The following is a 23,317-nucleotide window of genomic DNA, read 5'->3' on the forward strand; positions in this document are numbered from 1 at the left end:
TTTTTTTCATGACAAGCAGTTGGACATCTTATAGCAACAATCGTGTAGATTGCTGTGTGAGAGCCATCACTTTGTATAACAAAAAGCATGTTGCTTTGATGTTTTTTAATCTTTAATGATTTGCATGAATTTCAATAATGTATTGCCACAAATATCATTCTTAGGCATGGCTTGGAAAGTTTACTTTTGTAGGGAAATCTTGGGAATTCGAAAGATTTGAAAATAAAAAATTATGAAAAAACTAGGTTTCTACTTTTTTTCTTACAAAAACATTGAGAAACATTTGAAATACTTATAAAATGTTAAAAGAAACCTCAAAAAAATTGAAATATATATTAAAAAACATGAAAAGGCAATAAAAATCTGGGAATTCTTTCATATTTTCACCCTTTATTTTAGTCTTTTTTTTTGCTTTTTTGAAAAAAGGCTGACATTTGTGATAATGCAATAATATAACTGCTTATAGAATCTACTTTGGGTCATAGGACAGCCATTTTAGTACTACATAGCATCATTAATATCGTTATCAGGTTTTTAACGACGAGATTTTTCTTAGGTTTACAACAGGAAAGTTTTTTTTTTTGAGAAAATCTTGGAAAAAACTTTAAAAAATTAAAAAATTAGGTATAAATGAAATAAATCGGAAACTAATAGGAAAACATAAATAAAACTATATAAAAGTGATAAAAGGAATGTTGTAATAATGATAAAAGTGATGAAAAAATAATTTAGTTTAACTTTAAATTTGAATCCATGGTAGTATCAATGCTAAAAATAGAAAAATGAAAAAAGGGGAAAAAATATGAAAAAAACACAATAAATATTTTTTCGCTTTTGTCTTTATTTTCTTATTTTTCACGTTATTATCACAATATTTTTGAAAATATCGCGATATCTGTGACACTAGTAATACTAAAATGGCTGTCCTATGACCCAAAGTAGATTCTATAAGCAGTTATATTGTTGCATTATTACACAAATTAGTTAAGTCATACCGACAAAAGACTTGACAAATATAGCAAAAAGTAACAAATGGTAAAAATATATTTAGTAATCATTCATTGAGTTTGTGGTTCAGTCTAAACTTTAGTCTGATGATCATTGACAAAATGTTAAAGAAAAATACCAAAAGCCAATATTTCATGTAACATGTCATGTATATCTTCAATAAAATTAACTTGTCAAAAGACTCTCAAAATATTTCATGTAACATGTCATGTATATCTTCAATAAAATTAATTTGCCAAAAGACTCAAAATATTTCTAAGCAGATGAGTTCCAGCACCAACAAAATGATTGTCTAGTGGCCTAAAGTTGCCAAGGTTTGATAAGGTCCTTATTTGTGTCTTCTCTGTCACTTGGTTTGCCACATTTCCTTGGTCCTAGTCCAACTACCCTTGCACTTCTACGTGATAGTAAGTTGAAGGTTGAACTGCCCAATTGCACGTAGTACAATGATTGAGAAATAGTAGATGCTACAAAAGAGAAAGGGGAAGAAGGGATGTGCATTGACCATGTAATGAGGCTGATATGGACCACCTTGTAACATTGGATGATTGCTTAGTCATTCCATGCAAGATGCTAATTGATGGCAATGTCTTCATATAATAAATACCTACCTGTTGAAGATACACATCTCCAAAACATAGTAAGGGCCGTAAGGCATACTTTCGAGCCTTACATGTTATACAGGAACTATTCATGAAAAGAAAACATAGGCATTGCTGAATGTGTTTCTTGTTGTAAATGACAAAAGAAACCTGGTAAGGGAAAACAACAAAGAAAGCCTAGACGTGGCACCAGTAGAAATGGAAAAGCTAACTGGTGTACGTGTAAGCAGTAAAGGTCTGTCAAGAGATCGGAAAAACTGGAATATGAAGAGATGGGAATGTCTATGTATATGTATATACACATAATAAACATAGATAGATGATGAAATTCTCATTCAGCTATTTATCATTTTAGAAAATCTGTTCTGCCTTTCTACTGCAGTAGCTAAGTAACATGGACTCTTCAAAACTGTGGCTGCACCTGAGTCGTGTTGGGTGAAGCAACAAGCAAATTGCTTTAATTTTAATTGAATCATTGACCAAGCCATAGTTTGTTAGTCATTAATTGTTGTTTTTATTACTTGTGAACAATTTATTGTTTGTTTTTTATGTTTGTAGACAACATATAGATAATGAATATATCTATCCTCACTGCACCTGCACCCATGTTTTTTTAAAAAGCGCCCACCCACACTAGCATCGATACCTCACACCTGTGTGACATATAGGTAAATATATAAAATCAATTGCCTAAGATACATCTATCTGGTTGTGAGGTTATTTTAAATATTTAGTGAGTTTGAATCTAAAACCCTACTTGATCTCTAAGTCTAAAACATGCAGTACTTTTGTAGTATGATTGATCTTGCCTTATCGGTGCCAATGGTATACATGCCATTTCTAGATAATAAGCATCCTTTGGTTTCCATCTTGTTCTATTTTTTTACTAAAAACCTTGGCCTCTTGTTGCATGCTAGACGACACAACAGATCTTTAACATGTGCTTGCGTTCTGTTCTCATGTGTTTTCATGTTCAGATCTGCAGCAGAAAGGAATGGAGGGCCCAGCTGTGGGTCGTAACAGAAAGAACATAAGTTGGACACCACTTATGGATGACTATTTCATTAACCTCATGGTAAAAGAGGTTCACAGAGGCACAAAGGTAGAAAATTCGTTTGCCAAGCATGGTTGGAGCCACATGGAGAGATTGTTTCAGCAAAAATTTGGAGCTCTTTACAACAAGGACTGTATGAAAAATCGTGTAAAGACTTTAAAGAAGCAATACAATGCTATAAAATCTCTATGTGAACAAAGTGGAATTGTTTGGAATCATGAGTCTCAAATGTTAGTAGTCAATGATGAGGCTACATGGGAAGCTTATAGCAAGGTGTGTCATGTACAAATTATATCATTATATGTGATTTAGTAGTATAAAGATTGTTAGTAGCTAAGACCTAGTATTGCAGGATCATCCTGAAGTGCAAAAGTATAGAGATAGGTGCATACCACATTATGAAGATCTATATCTTATATTCTCATATATCCCTGCTGATGAAGAAGACAATATTGTCGGAGCTTCTGCAAAAGGGGTTAGTACAGAGGTGGAAACCATGGATATGCGTGCTTCACCTATATCTTATGCTCATGATTATATACTTGATGATGTGCGAGGTTCACCCTCGTCAAAATCAGGTGATGGTACAAATATTACATGCGTCAATCATTGTTTTCTGATATAAGCCAATAATGTCAAGCTTATGTCTTAAGTACAATTCTTGTGATTGTTCTGTCTTTGTCTGTTGTGACCTAGTCTCATTAATTTGTTACTGCAGAAAAGATATGTTTTTTGAGCTTACAATTAGCTTTTAAAATCAACAAATTCAAGGAGAAATGTACAATAATATTTATCACAGGTAGGTGGACTGTCTTTCCACCTAATCCTGTTTGCACAACATCTCAAAATTTTTGTTGTTCCAACCACACTAAATGCAGACTGACATGCATTCTGAGGCTTGAAAGCTTAGAGCATTCTGAGCTGTACTACAGTGTTAGTTTTGGGCAGGTGGCACAACTGCATCCTGCATTCTGTAGCCATTTTGCTCAATAGTTCATTTACTAGTTATTTTGGAGGTTCATCTAAGCTTAATGTTCCTGCTGAGAACTGAAGTGAGCAATTTGGCTTCATATCTGCCATGTTTGGGCTAAGACTGCTGTTTAGACAAGTCCTCACCAGCTCAGCTGGCACCACCACCATGGGACTTGAGTCAGCGCTAAAAAAGCTGGGGGCATACATGGCTAGGTTATAGGTGGACTTAAAACATTTAAGCTGCAGTTGGTCCATCTGACTTAAATTGAGTATCCTAGGTCTAGATGTATTGGTATCTCACACAAGGTGTTGAAGTTTTGGCTGTCTTTCTTGCACAGGCCTAGTTTATTATTTCTAGAATTCTTGGTTTGATCTGTTCTCCATGTCATCTGATGTAAGGCTGATGGAATGGCCCTTTCAATGTTTAGAACAATAGAATCTTGTGGCTTTTAGTTCTTTAAGGTCATTGAATCTGGTTTATGTTGACCCTGCGTGTATGAAGCTTCTGAAATTCCATATGCTTTCAATCCCTAGTGGCTAGTGCCTAGTGGAACTTGCTCTATTTATACTAGTAAAACGTTAATCCTTTTTTGTGTTTTCTAGCGGGTGGTTTGGTGGTGGGAGGGGTGTGAGTCAATGTTGTAAAACACGTATCGTAAGCCGTATCGGTCGGGCTTTAAGATATGCCGTAAGTATCGTAATTTTTTTTTAAAAAATAATAATAAATCAGAAAAAATATAAAAAAATCGAAAAATTCATAAAAAAAATCAGAAAAAATTAAAAATAATAAATTCTTCATAGAAAACATGTTTTAGATAATGATAGACTTATTATTGCTAAATGCTATAAACTTACGCGTTCACGGTTCATCATTCATACTTCATAGACATCAAAATTCATAACAATATCATTCAATTTCAATCAGCAAAGCATAAGCCATAAAGTGATAAAACATTCAAGTGTTCAACAACCATAGATTCATAACTCTTAAGTCATTCGATACATATAATGATTCATCATTCATAATCTTCATCATCTTCGTCTTCATCTTCTTCTTCATCTTCATCGTCAAGAATTGAAAGATCCTCGCCAACATATTCAGCAGCAGCAGTAGCACTAGCAGACTCTCCTTCATCAACAAAGCCTTTTGTTGCTTCAGCTTCAAGGTTGAAGCATTCAAGATTTTCATCATCAAATATTGTAGCTGGTTCTTCCTCAATCCATGGCTCTAGATCGTCAAAGTTTTCCAAGCTGATAGGATCGAACTGAGATGTGTGCTTCCTTGCTGCTGTTTTTTGTAATTCTCTACGTTACATAAGAGAAAACTTGTTAATATATAATTTCATATAAGTATATTGTACAAAAAATGTAAACATTAAGCTATATTACCTTTGTTTCAACCTCATATTATATCGAACAAAGACAAGGTCATTCAACCTTTTATGTTCGAGCCTATTCCTTTTTTTGCTATGGATATGTTGGAACACACTCCAGTTCCTTTCGCATCCACTAGTACTGCATGTTTGGCTGAGGACTTTGATTGCAAAACGTGCTAGGTTTGGACAATCAAACCCATACCTATTCCACCACAAATCTAAACAAAAATATATATAACATTATAACAAATCAATGTGAAAGTTCTAAAAGAATCAAATGTAACAAATGCAAAGTAATTTAAAGTTATTAAACATTTATATGTATTTACCTGGATGCATGGTTGTCCTGGCTCAAACAGTGACAGGTTGTCCCATGCCCCGATAAGAAGTATCATATAGATCCAACTCATTGCTGACGGCATCTTGTTCTCTAGAATCTGCCACTAACACGTTAATACAATCCAACAAACCACACAAGACTTCTCTGTCCTTCTTAAAATGTAGGAGAAAATCTAATTGCAGGATTTAGATAGTAAGCTGCTGCATGAAGAGGTTGATGAAGCTGTCCAGTCCACCTTTTATCTATCATCTTCCATATGGGTATATATAACTTTTTCTTTCCTTTTAAGTTGTTTCGAATTGTCTCTTTTGCTTTATCCATGGCCTCATATAAGTACCATACGGAAGACCTATCCTCGTCGTCAGCTAACCTGAGGACTTTCACTAATGGAACACAGACCTTCAATAGCTTCAGACATGATTCCCAAAATTCGTTATTAAATATGATATCCACAACTAAAGAAGCATTTCTTTTATGAGCATGTGGATATGCAGCCCATTCTTCACTAGCGAACATCTGCCTCAAAGTAGTTCTTTGTTTCACTACACTCTGCACAATCAATACATTTGTGGCAAATCTAGTTTGTGCAGGTCGTATCAATTCAACTCTTTTTGTAAACTTTCTCATCAAACTCAATACATATGCATGATTATAGATAAATTTTGTTACCTCTTGACATTGGTCAATGGCTGATTTCATATCATGCATCTCATTAAGATCTTGAAGCATAAGATTAACACAATGAGTGACACATGAACTCCAAAAAAACATTTCATACTTTTGAAATAACAAATTTCCTGCAGCTTTATAATTTGCAACATTATCTGTAATAAATTGTACAATGTTTGCAGATCCAACTTCTTGTACGACATTATCAAAAACATTGAACAAAATCTTAGCAGTGTTAGGAACATCAGACAAGTTAAGAGATTTCAAGAACATTGTACCTTTAGGGCAATAAACAAGAAAATTTACAAGTGTTCTTAACCTTGTATTAGTCCATCTGTTTGACATAATGGAGCAACCTGTTTCCTTCCAAGATAATTTCAATTGATCGCAATGTTCAGACACTTCTTTCACCGTATCTTGAAGAATTTTACTCTTCAACTGATGATATGATGACATTTGAATCCGGGGCCTATAGAAGCAATTGCATCTGCCATGGCTTGGAATTGAAAAGAATTAGCTGCATTAAATGAAATACATGCATCATAAAACCATTTCCCTACCATCTTTTGTGCTTGATATAACATATCTTTAGATGTCATAGCAGCACGAATCTGCGGCTGACCACTTGGACTAGTATCACGCCTAGCCCCAATATCTGTTGTGCCTCTTCTCTTCCTGTTATGTCAGATCGACCTCCTTCATACATGATCCCTTTTCCTCTACGATCTCTACCTCTTGAGGTCTCCAAATCTGTTCTTAGACTGCTATCATCTTCATCATCACATTCATAAGCTTCTTCCTCTTCTTCTTCATCTTCCAAAGGCTCATTATAGCCTACATCAGCCTCTTCAATTTCTTTTTGTATCTTCTTTTGACGTAAAGCATGAAACATATCTAAACATTGCTGACGCACAAATGGAGGCAAAGGTTTGTTTGGTCCTCCAACACAAGGAGACACATCTTTGGAGGTCCCTGCCAAATGGTGTTTCATTCTACTAATCCCTCCTGAAAATGTATTCCCACAAAAGCTACATTTGAGTTTCAAGCGGTTATTCTCCTTCACCTTTTCGCACCATTGCCATGTAGGATCCATATCTTCAAAAAAAAAAAAAAAAAAAAAAAAACGAAATCCTATGGTAAACTTAATGAAAAACATTCAAAATCTTTCAATCTACGATTGTACGGTAAAAAATTATAAATATATGGTAAAAACATGAGATTTCATACCTTACGATGAAGAAATGAAGAAAACCCCTTTCCTCCCAATGAAAATCAACCACCCACGCACAAATCGACCCCTTAATCTTCGATTTTACGGTGAAAATCAACTTTTTGATGGTGAAAATGGACGATCCCCTCCTTGACGACAGTATCCGAGCGTGAGAAATGAAGAACGAAGGGTATTTTTCAAAAAGAAGTCGAATAAGTAGGTATCGGGCGGGTTTCTGTGAAATCAGCCTGTAAACACCCCTATTTACGATATGGGGGGTGTATCGTACCGTATTTTCAAAACGGTACGATACGTATCATACGATACGTACAACACTGGTGTGAGTTGCTAGAGCAGTCCGTATAGTGAACTCACCATATATTATTAGATGATGAAGTGGACAGCTATAGTGCATGTAACTCATCGTTTAAACAATTTTGAGAGTTTTTCACTAGACTTTGAGTGTTTTATTGGTGGATTAAGGCTGTGGCTTATATAGGGACCTGGTAATTAGTATACCATGTGAAGATATGGTCTAGTTAATGCTACAGGGGCTAGATTTGATGTCAATCCAATATATAACCTGACTCAAAATAGTTTCACCTGTTTAGCTTTTCTAAGCATGTCAAATTATTTCAGGACATGGACATAAATATCAGTATTTTTTCTTAAATAATACAAGAAAATGGAAAAAGATATCCCACCAATAAATATCTAAAGTAAATCCATTTTCAAAAAATTGCCGAACCTCAAATTTTGTAATGAAACCATAGATTGTACTTTATCATTTGAAAATGAAACAACTTTATATGGGTTATTTAGGGATTAGAAAATTGTAGGAAGGACTTAGAGTTATTAGAATCTTTCTTTTTATTTTGGGACTGGCCTTTCTGTCTTTGTCTCTCATGGAAGGGGAAGAAGAAAAGCACCAATTTTTCTCCTTTTCTATTTTTTACTAAATCCTCTTGTCTTCCTTTTCTTTCATGACTATGTTAGTAGATTATAGTATATGGATAAGTTTTGGCATGCTTAACCCATTTTGGATGGTTAGTGATGAGTTTTTGCTTTGAATAACTTGTTGAAAATGTTTGTTGAAAATCAAGTAAAGATATGTACCAAATTATAAAGTCCTACTCTCTAGTGAAGTACTGAGCATGGGTTGTTCTGTAGGGAACAGGTATAAAAACTTAATTTGAACTCCTCAAGTACTAAGGTAAGGCTTTGTCAATCAATGGAATTGAATGTTCCCAAAGATGGGATCAAATCAGTATATGAATCATTTCAATCAAGCTAAACTAACAAAAAGAAACCAACTAGAGCTAAATCCTAAGCTAATGCAACTATTTTCAAGCTCAAACTCCAATGCGGGGCTTCAACTCACAAAATCAAAGTACAAAATCACAGTACAACCCAAAGACAAGATCAAACAATAGCCAGTACTTCTAATAAAGTTAGTGAACCTACATGAACATCTATTTACACAATGGGTATAAAAGCCCATTGACTGATTTTTTTCCCCTTTCCGGACATCTCGTTCTCTCTCTGCTCTCCAAGGGTTGAGAGAAGAGATGTTCATGCTGGATCTTTAGCCTACTCCTACGACTGATGAACCGGCGAAAGGAGGTTGTGGCATCAAAGCAAGAGAAAACCCAATGCCATGGACAGGTGGGTTTCTTGAAGATTTTCATTGTCATTGTTTTTTTTTTTTTTGACACCGGAAAAAAATGATGGCCGTCACCAGCTCTCTCTCTCTCTCTCTCTGTGTGTGTGTGTGTGTAGAGTTTGTTGCTGGAAGCCCTCGATGCAGAGTGTTTTAGACAACCGAATGGAGGGCTTCGGTCATCAAGAACCCTATGCACAAATCGAGGGTTTCCAGTGCATGATACTAAGAAATAGTTTTTTTTCCTTTTAAATTTATTCACACCAAAAAAGGGGCTGCCAGAGCAGCGTTTGTGCCCGATGTAGCTCTGTCAAGTGCCTTTGTTTCTTCTTTTTTTGTTTTATTTATTCACACTGGAAAAGGGGCTGCCAGAGAAGCCCCTGCGCCTGATGCATCTGGCGGACATCTTTGTTTCTTTTTTTGTTTTTTCCACACCGGACCGATGCTACAATGTTGGGCGTTAAACGTTGCAGCCTGATGCTGCAATGACTAATTTTTTCATGCTGAGAAGCTCGTCCCACCCCTTGGCTGGGACAATGATTTCAAGATGCTAATCCTGGAATCCTTCAACAGGCAGAATTTCCATCCAGCGTTTGCTAGACAGGGATCAAATTTAAAAATCTGAATCTCCATTCCTCTTCTACACTGGGATTCCAGCAGAGCAAACGTGCCAATAGTTATGTACGATATAATAAGAACCATTTTCTCTTTCCCTTTCTATTCTACAGTGGAGGTTTGAGTGGGAGGTGTTGGAAGAGTTTCGGCATCTTACTTCATGTGGAACCATGTTTGTGTTATCTATTACTTGCGAGTAATAGATAACACATTGTTATCTATTTGGATGATAGTATCAGAACCTATGCCACGACAATATATTTCAAGAAGATGGAGAGATGAGAAAGAGCATGCTTACAACTTGCTTTTAAGCATCCATAACCTATCCTTAATTAGGCCTTTGGTAAATAGATGAGCGACCTCCTCGGAGTGGATAAACTTGGCTTCAGTCCTTGTCTTCTATCTTTTGCCTCACAAAATGTTTTCCGGATATGTTTGGCATGACTATGGTGAACAAGTTTAAAAGATATGTTTATACACTATAGCTATCACACCATAAAACACATTGTGAAATCTCTCTCCCATTTCAGTCAACAAGTGATAAACCCATGTGGCTTCAGCAATGGCTGCAAAAGTGGGCCTATATTCAGCATTAGTATTAGACCTAACCATGGTTTTTTGTTTCTTGCTGCTCCATGACACCAAATTTTTGCCTATGGATACACTAGACCCTAAAATAGACTGCCTTTCATTAGGTTATCAATGGTGTAGTTTATGGTCAAACATTGTTAGGAGGAGAAAAGCATGAATTGAGCTACTTGACTGAGTGCACAATGTTAAGGTATGTGAAAGTCAAGTATTACACCATACCAACAATGCTACAATATTAAGTGGGATAGTAATGCAACTCTCCAACATGGACTGCTATCCTGTGATTAGAATGTTGGGAGTTGCTAGGGTCTATCCTGTGATTAGAGTGTTGGGAGTTGCTATGGTTTTTCAATCCTTCATGCTCACTCTACTTAAAACATTAATAAGATATTTGTATTGGGTAAGTGTCATATTCAATCACTTAGTTTGTCAATCTCAACCTTAAGAAAGCAGTGCAGTTCTTGAAGATCCTTTAGTTTCAATCTCAAGCTCAAGACAGTAGCACAGTTCTTGAAGTTCCTTCAGTCTCCAACATCTTCACCTCATTAATGTGGTCATGTAAACTACTTGTAATAATAATGTCATCCACATATACCAACAATAAGGTAGTGATACTTGACTACTAGTAGGTGAATAGGAAGTGGTCCAGGTGGGATGTTTGAAAGCCATGATTTTGGATTTCAGATGAAAAACTATCAAACCACGACTGCAAAACTTGCTTCAAACCATATATTGCCCCTTTAATATGTAGATATGACCCCTTGAATCTCTTTTCATGTACCAGGTAGTTTGCTCAATGTATGCTTCCGCCTTTAGATGTATGAATGCATTGTTGACATTCAATTGACTAAGTGATCAGTTATGTGCCCAGCAAGTGCTGAAATAATCCGCATGGTGCTCGTTCTGATAATTGCACTAAATATTTCATCATATTCTTGTCTAGCTTGCTGAGTAAAACCTTCGTCAACAAGTCGTACTTTATACCTTTCGATACTCTCTTTGGGTTTATATTAATTTTTATATTCCCACTTACATTCCACAACATTCTTGTCAGGTAGTTGGGTACAATCTCCCAAATGCCACATTCATGTAGAGCCTCTATCTCGTCATTCATGGCTTTAATCCACTTCCTTGAGTTCACAACTTGATATGATAGGTTTGTCCTCTTTGGCTGAAGTCGCTAAAAGCACCTGAAAATCCATGGAGGACTTGTCATAGTTTATCCATGGCTCAATCAGATTATGAGCTCTGGTAGAGTGTTAGAAATCAGATACATGGGATGGCAAGGGAGATGGGCTGCTTTTGAGAGTAAATAAGCAAAGGGGATAGGTGTTCCTTTCCTTGATGAGTGTAAGTAATGTCCTTGAGTCATAGCCACAAATATCCCGATATATTCGAAAATATCGCAATACTTTTGATAAAAACAAGAACAACAAAAAAAACAGAAAAATACCGTGATATTTCAAAATATCGCCAAAAAATATATATCACATTTTTATTGTGATAAAATCAGTATAAAGACACGACTTCATCGCATTTTTTTTGTTGCTGTTTAAACCTGTGCTCAAACAGGGGCGTTCTTGGTATTTTTTGAAAAAATTTTAAACTTGAACCTGCACGTGCTCCATTTCCTTTTTAAAAAGGGTAATTTTTTGTAAAGAAAAAACTTTAAAAGGGCAGATATGAACTCTTTTCTTCTTTTTAATTGGTAAAAATGGAAAACGGAAAAGTTCAGGATTAGGGTTTCCAAGCCCTCTTTTTCCATCTCGATAGGGACTGGGTGTCGCGGCTCTTTAGTGAACCTGGGAAGAAACCACCTGCAGTAGGTTATATTTTTTTGTCTAGTTTTTTTTTTTTTTTTTTTTTTTTTTTTTGAATCTTCTTTGCAGTTTTCCCTTCACTCCCACCTGGCCCTGTCTTTTAACTATTTAATAGAGGAGAAGCAAGCTTTATGAGAATAGACTTCAAGTTCTGTTTTTCTTTTTTTCAATGTGTGGCATGTGACTTTTTTATATTTTTTTCTGTTTTTCTTTTTTTCAAAGTGTGGCATGTGACTTTTTTATATTTTTTTAAAAAATTGCCGAGATTTTCTTGAGAAAAATAGCTTCGCCAAAAAATACCCAAGAAAACCATGTGGAAGAATCTTTTGAGAAAGTAGCTTTTCATGATCAAGCTGGTTATGCTGCTGCAAGCAACTTGGAGTGCAACCTCCATTAGTGGTGGCAAAAAGCTCTACACTACGCTGTGAATTGTACACATCAACCATGGGTAGTAAGGCACAACTCTCATCAACTTGATGTCCAAAGTCAGTTCATCGAAGATGATGTTACACGATGTTTTTATGGTGGGTCATAACATCTATATTCCTTGTCATTTGCACATCCCATAAACTTGTAGTTGATAGCTTTATCTTAAAAGTTAAAACTTTGTGCCACAGGCCCTTGTCAACATGAATATAACAACACTTCAAAAAACATTCAAGTTGTTACAAAGGGTGGAAACCAAACAGTGCAAAATAGGAGCTTTATCCTCAAGGATGTTCATCAGCTACTTGTTTATCACATGTACTATGGTGTAAACTGTAAAGCACTTCTGTCTATAGGGAGGTTGGAAGATTGTTGTAGCATGTCATACTTATGGCACTCTAGACAATATGTGTGCGTTTGTGCTTGGCAATCCCATCTTGTTGACTATCCATGCAAGACACCTTTTCCCTATGCCATTACTCTTAAGATAATTTATGAAATCACTAGCCGTGAATTCACCTCCTCTATTAGAGTGGAAAGCTAAATAGATTTGAAAAATTGGGTTTTGACAAGAGCATGAAAGAGTTGAAATAGGGGAAAAAAACTTCAATTTTTTTTTTCTGACCTCATCTTTAATGCCAAATCTCTGACCTGACCACATTTTGCAAGTCTGATCAGATTGCAGGCATGAGATGTCAATTTGTTGTGCCTTGAGAAAATGTGAGAAAAGGACAGAATGTGTTGGGTAGATGAATACCGAAAAAGAATTAATATTCTGAACAAATCAGACGTGGAGAAAATACCAAGACAGGAGGAATGTGAAAGAACAGCAGGGCACAGGACAGATGCATCTACATCTTAAACAAATCAAAGCAAAATAGGGTCTTGAAGTATGAAACACACAGAACTGATTAATATAGCAACCATACACATCAGAAGAGGAGTATATGAAGAGAAATAAGAGGCATTGAGAAATAGCTCACAGATCAGAGGAAAAGGAAAACAGATAGAGAAGATGTCGATTGAAGAGGAAGAAAACTGAGCACCAACCATAAGAAAGGACAGATATTTAGGGGAAATGAACAGAAATCAGATATTAAGAAAGATACTCACAAAAGTAGATTCTGAGCTATGTCACATACATATATAGAAGTTAAAGTGAAGAAAAAAGAGGGAAGTCGGACATTAAAATGAGGGTTTCGAAAATTTTAATGTTAAAATGGTTTAAGTTAAAATGTAAAAATCGTTAACATTAAAATCGGACAAATTTGGACTCTGTCAACTTTGACCGAGTCTGAAAAAGGTCAACAATGACCTTGGGTGCGTTGACTGCACCCGGTACGGTCAACGCAGTACCCTGCCGTACCTGTACCCATACCCGTGTCGTACCCGTACCGTGTGGGTACTCCTCCTTAGGAGGAGTACCCGTGTGACAGAGTTTCTGAGAGAAAGAATAATCCAAGATCTCGCTCTTGAAGCAAGCAAGGAATCTTCAATGCCACGCCTTTGCAAGAAACTGGCCCAGATCTATGGCTTTGGTAAGTCCAGATTTGTTCACGGTTATGAAGAGGATACAAGATGGAAGGGGATTTCTCAACAGCAAATGGATTGCCTTAAGAGAGTCAGGCATGCCAACTCATTAATATAAAACAGATTTTACATGAATAAGTAATACAATGGAGAATACAAAACCTACAAGTCTACCTCTGTTTACACACATCCATGAAACAGAACATATGACCCACTGGATCCAAACCCAAAGACAAATACATCTTTTCAATAAATACCATGACTTCGACCTTTTTTAATAAAATTACACATTATCAGGAACGAGTGCTTCTATGGCGAATTTTGTGATATTTGTGGGAATAATTACTGGCACAAAATACCTTTTAATGTCAGAAATACTAATTATTTTTGTAGTGGCAATGGGGATGGTATTAGCTCCTATTTATTCTTTATCTAGTGAACACATTCTAGGCATGTCTCAATGAATTTTAAGATTTTATGCTTCTGTTGTTATATCCTTTGCATCAACATAACATAGGCTGCGGATTTCTCTTTTCTTTTTTCATCATGGTTAAACAAAAACCTACTGTTTCTTATGTACACTGAGTTGTCTGGAAAGGCGCTGCACCTATGTTGACACAGCTGGACATAGATGCAGGTGTAGGACACAGCTTGGACACGTTAAATTGATACTTGTAATTTCCTGTGTATATGGTATTTTTTGTTTATCAGTACTTTATGAAAATGAATAATATGTGTGTGTGTGTATATATATATATGTATGTATGTATAGGAAAATTGAATGGCGACTCTAGCTTTTTAGAGTCACCCAGCCATCTAATCTGCACCGTCCAATTTAACATGATGGACGGTTAAGAGAAAAATAAGGAAAAAAAGGTGATGGGCATTTTCGTCATTTAATATTAGTTTACACATTTTTTTCGTTGTTTTTCTTTCAACCATCCATCTGCTTTAGATGAAAGGTCTTGGTTAGATGACTAGGTAACTTTAGATAACCAGAGTCATCATTCACTCACTCTCTCTCTCTCTCTCTCTATATATATATATATATATATATATATATATATATATATATATATATATACCCAAGCTGTTTGAAATTGCTTTGCTCTATATCTGCATGCTTACCCACGCCCATGTGACATAAATCTTTGTTATGTGACCTAAATGTAGTGGATTTGTTCTTCTATTACATCAGGAGTAGCTTTATAAATATGTTTGTCTGCTGACCTAAAACATGTGGGTACGGGTACAGACACAACAACTTTAAAAACATGTGGGTACGGGGATACGGCAGAATATATGGGTACGGGTGTATGGCAGAATATATGTATATATGCAAAATAACACAAAAAAATCAAAATGAAAGCAACATTTTAATAAACAAGTGATATAAATAAGAACATTATACGGTAATGAACAATAACTCTAAGAATAGAATGAAAAGTAAGGTGAAAAAAATTAAATCAAAGTAAAATTAAGCAGTTTCCATCTATAGGTACCCAAGTGTGTCCAAGTACCCATTTTGGGTACGGGTACGGCGACACAGGTACGTGGACCTTACTGAAGTACCCATGTGACTTAGGTCACAGCCTTGTTGACATTTCAGGACATGAGACACTGTCATAGCCACGTTGGATCCATTCAATCCATTTGTACTGTTTTTTTGTCCAATTTGAGACTCAATCAACTTTGACCAAAGTTTTTTTTTTCTGGGTTTTTAACTTTTAAGTTTTTAGCACTGTTACAAATATCATGAGATTCTTGAAAATCTCGTGATATTGATGAGGAAAACAAGTCAAATAAAAAAAACGGAATTTCTCATGAGATTTTGAAAATTTAGGCTAAAAAGAAAATCTGACGATTTTCTTTGCAATTTGTTTGTGACTTTTTGGTGATTTTTTGCCTTTTTGTTTTTCAATTATTAGCTTCTTATTTAATCTCTAATTTTTAAGGTTTTTCACTTTTTAAAATTTGCTAAGATTTTTCCCAAAATTTTCCCTAGAGAATCAACTTTGTTGAAAAATGCCCGAGAGAAATCTCACCGATATTTTCCTGTGAACAATATTTGTGACAATGGCTTGTAGTTATCTTTTTTTATTTTCTTATTTGTATTATCTTTTTCTCTAAAACCTATTAATTGCAAACACTTTTATGTTATGTTTGTTTATCAACTTGTCAACTATTTTTTTGACAATCTTGTTCTTGACAATCTTGTGCATACATATATATTATTTATATATAATATGTTTCTATCTATATATATTATTTATATATAATATGTTGCATCGGTCTGCATGTGTGAGACATTCGACATCTAGATGGATGGATGGCCGGAGGATTTCAGCTTCTTGAATATATATATATATATATATATATATATATATATATATATATATATATATATATATATATATATATATATATAGTATCAATTTTTTAATAATTGGTCTGCACCCTCTACCCATGCCTGCATCCATGTGACAATTAAAATCGTTCGACAAACTTGGTTTTACCATCAAAACAAGTATCTTCAATATGGTCTTGGACTCTTGATGTTAGTACCTGATTTTTAGTGTAATCAAATGGATTGTTTCATGCTATTGAGTATAAAATAATATGCTTCCACAAATTCATTTGGATATTTTTCACTTTCTTATGTACAAGAATAATGGGTTTACAGGTAGTGAAGGGACAGAAAGCCCAGCCACCAATCGTGATAGGAAGAAATTGAATTGGACTCCGCTCATGGATCGTTATTTCATAAGTCTTATGGTAGAAGAAGTTCACAGAGGTACCAGGAATGATGACTCATTCAGTACGCATGGTTGGAACCGTATAGAGAGGGAATTTCAGAAGAGATTTGGCATTCAATTCCATAGGGACTCAATGAGAGTTCGGCTAGAGAGTTTAAGAAAGCAGTTTAATTGCATGAAGACCTTAAGTGAGGAAAGAGGATTTGTTTGGAATCATGAGATACAAATGATCACAGCTTCTGATGAGAGCTTGTGGGATGACTACACGAAGGTCTCTTATTTTTCATGTTTCCAGACTCGGTAGTAACATAGGAAGATAAAGTTGCAGATATTTTTGACATGTTGATGAATGCAGGTACACCCTGAAGCACGTGAATACAAAGGTACAAAACTACCATATTATGAAGATCTGTGTTCTATATTTTCTCCTCTGATTGTCAATGGAAGATACAACACAACAGGGGCTGATCTTCACAGAAAAGAAATTGTCCTTGCTATGGAAGCTGTTAGAGCTGCTGGACATCCATTATCTTCCCTTATATCTAGTGGTCGTGGACATCAAGCCAATGGTGTACAAGACTCATCAGAATTGGCTGTGGATAAAGATATATCAAACAAGCGAAGGAAGCATTTATGTGTGACCCCACCAAGTTTAGATTGTTCAAGGAAATCTTATGCAGTTACTTGTGATGTGGTGAAAGCTCTTCAGCAGATGGCAGCTGCTGTTAATGGCTTAGCAAGTGCATTTAAAGAGGTCAAGAACTGTCAACTTGTAGAGAAGTATATTTCTGCTCTCAGTGAGATACCTGGCATGGATCCAGATCTCTTTTTAGCTGCTTGTGATCTTCTGGAGGATGAAAGAAAAGCTAGGACATTTTTAGCACTTAACATGGACCTACGGAAGAGATGGTTGATTAAAAAGCTTCGTCCTTTCTAACAATAACATTGTTGGTATGTCTGTTTTTTTTTTTTCCATTTTTGCTTTCATCTGATGTGTAATTATGTGATAGAAGTTTCTTCTGATAACCTTAAATCCTTTTTAAACATGACACTATTAGTAATTGATTGTCTAATACACCTTTTTTTTTACATGGTAGAGACATTGTTACGCAATTCCATCTTTGATTTTTGACATCATATCTCCATGTTACCTTGGATTTAATTTAGTTCAATAATTTGGTTGTAGCTTTATTTACTATCCTGGAGATATTTTGCTCTTTGTTGGTGTGGATGTTAGCTATTTAAGCATTTCTATAGATAGTTGATTTCAAGGTTCTTTAATTAAGAGCAAACCTCGTCTTAAAGTTTGCATCTTTGAAAGTCAGCGGCAGTGAAGTCATCAATGATGGTGAGATGCTGAGCCATATGATGCAGAATGTAGTTCATTTGCAAAGAAATTGAATCCAGCTATAGCTGTGCGTCCGCTGGAGTGTAGAAGTGCCTGCCCTGCAGCTCGGCAGAACTTGAGTAATGCAATTTATTTGCTGCAATTTGTCAGCTCATAAAAATGAATCTGTTGCTGTTATGGTAGCATTTATCTGTACGGAGATATTAAGGTTTTGAGGTTTGGAATTATTCATGAACAAGGAAAATGAGAGTGAAAAACGATTAAAGCTTCTATGGACATGTTCTCCTTGACAGAAAAGAGTAGCAAGGAATATGGTACATGACAGCTTATACGTGCCAAAATCACAACTTCATGGGATCCTAATCAGAAGAGTTTAGTTTATGTTTTGAGCCCACAATAACAAATGTTACTTCAACTACTGAATCCATCGTGATTGAAAAATTCGTAGGGGATGAATAGAGTTGGCTTAGTCAGAGTTGCACCATCAAGATTCAAGACGGAGGTTGCCTTCAATTTGCTTTCTTTCCGACGCAAACCTGCAGGGAGTCGAGGCCTCCCTTGACCATTTTATTTAACAAAAATTGGAGCTATACACAAAGCTACAGAAACAGCTGAGGCAAAGTGCACGTACATTATGGGCAACCAAAACGAGTGTACCGACGCTATACAGCAGAGAACATTAGAAAGTAAGCCCCCACAGGGGAAAGCTGACGTACAGTTCCTCGCATCGAAAGGATAGTCCTTTCCAGAATCTGGAGAGGAATGTTTCCGTCATCAATTTGGGGTGCCCAAGCCTTCTTCAAAATGTTAGTTAAGGATCTGAGGACCGAAGTCCTTCCTTCAATGGATCTGCAGCAAAAAGGGATTTCCACTTCTGTTATTGGAGAAAATCCCTATTCGAGAATAGGAGTCATCTATGTTGGAGAGACATTGGGAAAGGGCAACCATCTCCGGAAAAAGGAGTTCCTCGCCATTGACTATATGAGTAACATGATATGCATCATGGGAGCCCTTGCTGATCACTGCACCAATAAAACCTGTTTGGAATTGAGAGTAAGGGAGATAATGAAGATGAGAAGTTCATGTTTGCCATTGGAAGGCAACGGTCCACATTGGATACCAGTTTATCCAAAAATCAACCTCCTTAGTGAGATCTTGCCAATCAATGGATAGGATGTGCTCAATGCAACTTCGCCTAGATGTAAAGCTTCATTTCTGAGGTTCCAGATCTTCCAGATAGAAAAGAGGGAAAAATTGTAATCCAGCACCTACCTAGCCAGCCTCTTCAATTTCAAAGGGGTGGGACTGTTATTCTCAATGTTATCCCTTGACGTGAAATTAAGTGGTTCTGCAATTCGAAACAATGTTATCAAAATTAGTTTGTGAATCGAATCAGAAAGCAAATCGGGATTGGAAAATCGTTTGTGAATCGGATTAATTAAAACATACTTTTTTAAGATATATTTTTTATGATTAGAATGCACATTTTAGATAATAATAATAATAATTTGTAATAGTCAAAATAATAACGTAATAATAACACCTCGATAATAATATTTTCATAGAAAAAAATATATTTTTGTTCTTATTTCACAGGCGAAGGCTCCTGCCCCACTTTTATCTATATTCCCTAATATTCCTTCCCTTTTTAGGAAGGACATTTTTTCCCCATCACAACAGGAAGACTGGAATTTGAACGATTCTTTGAGGCTTTGGAATCAGATGCTCCATTGAAGAGGATCTGATTCGATTCGGCCGATTCAGTCCGATTTTGACAACACGGGCTTGAAATTCTACTGATTCCAAGTACCGCGATTTCCCAGGTAACTAACGGAGGAACATAGGCCGCACTTTTGGATGCTTATGGAGGCAATTAATTGATTTATTTGAAAGTCATAACATTCAAATTCAAAATCAACAATTTCAAACTGCATAACGTTTCCCACATAACTTGAATGTTTTATGAAGATGCATAAATCAAGATCACAACACCATAAAAAAATATGAGTAAGAGCAAAGAAGTTTCTCAACTCGACTGTCACATAACAGCAGTAAATCGATACACAAGTATAAACTAGAGAGCTTTTATGACACATGCAACAAAATTGTCTTGGTTGCAGGCCCTATGCATACTGCAAGAAGCTTAATGAAAAGAAATTCCGGGCAGAATATGTTGAAAGAAATCACCTTTCACATCTAATTTTGCCTTTGAAATTAGATTAAAAATTTGGAGTTCATAAAAGTTTGTCAAAAATCACAATCTAGGTTGACTAATGAACATGGCCAAATGTGGAGGCGACGCTTTATTCAAAATGTGCAGTGGGTTTTTATGACATTTGGATCAAATATTTACTTATTGAGCTAAGGTTTTCTTCCTATTGCTTTTTACAATAAATTTTGAAACTATTTTAAGTCAAATATCTCAAAATAATTATGCAACACAAATACTCCCATTTAGTCATGGTAAGAACTCAAACGAGTCAAGTCATTGGATTAATGCTTTAGGTTCAATTCCATATAAATAGCACTATGCGTCCACTTCAAAATTATGAAATTAAGGAATCTGGTCCGTTTGTTTGGCATCAAAAATTGTGCTAACAAAGATCATCTCGCGTGACATTTTTATTCCACAACAAATACAGGTCAATAGATGCACGTTAGACTTTATCAGTGACTCTGACTAAGGATAAGCACTTAAAGATGTGTTTCAGGCCTTCTCACCACACCAGAATAAAAACCAAACTCAAGCTATAACTAATTTATAGGAGGTTCCACCTTACTCTCAAACCTGGACCATGCTTTCCTATTTGATAAAACAATCAAAAGATAATTTTCTTTGGACTCGAACTACCAATTGAGGCTGCAGATTCAATCCACCACACAGGATTAAAGTTTGAAGATGGTGACGCTATTAAATAAGAAAATGTCATTTTGTAAATGCCCTTAGGTTTGAGCAGTGACCCAGCAAATGAAAAATGAACATTCCAGAAGCATCCTTGACTTGTTTTCATAACTAAAATGCTTTATGGTATGCCACGACTGATTTTCGTACTTGCCACCTTTATTTCGGCAAATCGTCTTGCTTTCTCATTTCTAAATGCAACAACTTCACTTTCCCTGTTCGACGTTGGAAACTAATCGACTCCACACACGATGACGAATACTTACAAACGTGTTAAACATTGAACAAAGGCATTTAAAGGTTGGAAAGTAAAGGAGATTATATTGGTCAATTCGTCATGATTATGTCCAATGAAAATATAGGTTGTTACAATTGACATGCCAGCACATTTATAATCATATGTGCCATAATATACTTGAACAGCACATATAAAACCATTGCCATTATTTTAGCATCAAGTATGTCTAAAATTCCAAACAGTGTCATTAGTTCAGATGATATCTTCTATGCTAATAAAGTTGCAATGAGATACCTCATTTAGCTATGGCAGATATGCTGACTTAGTAGTGGCAAAGTAACTTTAAATGTATCATTGTGAACATGTACGTTCGATGTATCAATGTATAACATTATCATTCTATTATAGTTATATTATACTAATTTATATGACTGCACAACTATATTATAGTAACTACAAAACCAAGCTTCTTATATAATATATAAATTCTATAAAATACTATTAACATTATAATGACATACATTGTCATTTTAGTGGTGAGTTACATATAACTTTAACCAAACCATTGCTTGATGCAAGCATCTTATAGAATGCTAGATCAAATTTATGTGGCATTACTACTGTTGTAATCAATGTTATCTGTATCGTACGATACGTATCGTATATGTCAAAGAAACCTATACGATACGTGTTCAATACACGATACGCGTGTGTATCGTACCCGTTCCAGCCGTATCGTACGATACGGGCGATACACCCCCGTATCGTACGATACGGGAGAAAACATAAAATTCTTTATTTTTTAAAAGTTTAAACACTCCTTCCTCTCTCTCTTCTTGTATTTAAAGACTCCAATAGACATAGGAAGGAGAAATTTTGCGTATTTTCATAAAAATTAATCGATGATTCATCGATTTGGGAGATATCATCGTTCAATCATGAAATATGATAACTATATGTTTGAACTTATAAAATTCTGATGTAATCTAAGTCTTAAAACTCCAAGACTTAAGACTCTAAGTCCTCAAATTTTATAAAATTTTCAAGTTTAAAATTGTGATAGATGCTTATTGTGTTAATTTGAATATTTGATTTCTTATTTTTGAATGTGTTGTTGATAGTATACACAAGAATGTTCCTTATGTATGATGATCTTTTTTATATTTGAATACATTTTTTTATTTTTCTTGATTTCTGATTTTTTGTTCATTGTTTTCAGATTTTTGAGAATTTTTGTCTATTTTTTCTGATTTTTAAATATTTTTTAAAATTAAAAAAATAATTTTACGATACGTTATGCTACGTTTACGATACGTTATGATACGGCGTATAGGTCGGCCCGACCGATACGCGATACGCTACGCCTTTTATAACATTGGTTGTAATCATACCACACTAGTGTTTAGACAAATGTAACATTTTTATAGACATTGTTACTATTATGACAATATACAATGTTTAGCTAATTTGTCACCTGTAAGAGCAGTTCTAAAGGCTGTCAATGACGATAATGATGACACAAATGACATAGTGGTTCACTTGTGATTGAAGATGATTTCCAACATAAGAAAAATATCCTTGATGCACATGGAATAGAAGAAAGTGTTTAAACAATAGGGCATATGCACTAATAAAATAGTTGCGAGTTTTATTATGTATGCAATGATGATCTTGATGTACATAGATAGGAAAATGTTCTAGTAGATGTGCAGTATGTTTGAGAGAACACAATATGAGTTTGGTGTATGCAAAGATCATCACGATGCAGAAAAGGGGATAGCTAGATGTGAGAATCTACAAACAATGCAGTAGTGAGTTTTATGAATGCAAGCATCCTCTTGACATGCATAGACAAGATAAAAGCATTCTAATGAATACGAACATGCATGAACAGGGTGGAGATGATTTTGTCATTCCATGTGTTGGAATGGGGTTTAGTAACAACAAAGATGCCATCATATGTTGGAATAGGTTTATACTCACCCATGGGTTTAGCATTAGGAGCGTAAAAAAAAAAATGAAAATAGATTACTGTAAAAAAACATGTATGTCAGAAAGGTGGATTGCTATAGCATAGTAAGACCAACAAAATCCATAGCGGATGCCTTGCAAAGATGGTAGCGAGAAGACTTCCAAATGACATTTTTTTTGTTAGGAGTTCGATTGCTAATCACAACATCCCTTAGTTTCTCTTCAGCTT

The 23,317-nt window shown here is 35.4% G+C and overlaps 1 protein-coding gene across 4 annotated transcripts in view; it reads left to right on the forward strand.

Annotated features, from left to right (window-relative positions):
* Positions 1-17,718, forward strand: part of LOC116258662 (L10-interacting MYB domain-containing protein-like) — a 29,129-nt gene extending 11,411 nt beyond the window's left edge. For all 4 annotated transcript variants that reach the window (XM_031635947.2, XM_050079075.1, XM_031635948.2 and 1 more), the window contains 4 exons: positions 2,588-2,937; positions 3,017-3,242; positions 16,557-16,900; positions 16,985-17,718. In XM_031635947.2, the coding sequence (XP_031491807.1) occupies positions 2,605-2,937; positions 3,017-3,242; positions 16,557-16,900; positions 16,985-17,566 (1,485 nt within the window). In that variant the 5' untranslated portion in view covers positions 2,588-2,604 and the 3' untranslated portion in view covers positions 17,567-17,718. The remainder of the gene's footprint in view (positions 1-2,587; positions 2,938-3,016; positions 3,243-16,556; positions 16,901-16,984) is intronic.
* The last annotated feature ends 5,599 nt before the right edge of the window (positions 17,719-23,317 follow it).

This window comes from Nymphaea colorata, chromosome 8 (genome assembly GCF_008831285.2).
Source record: "Nymphaea colorata isolate Beijing-Zhang1983 chromosome 8, ASM883128v2, whole genome shotgun sequence".
Lineage (NCBI taxonomy): Eukaryota > Viridiplantae > Streptophyta > Magnoliopsida > Nymphaeales > Nymphaeaceae > Nymphaea > Nymphaea colorata.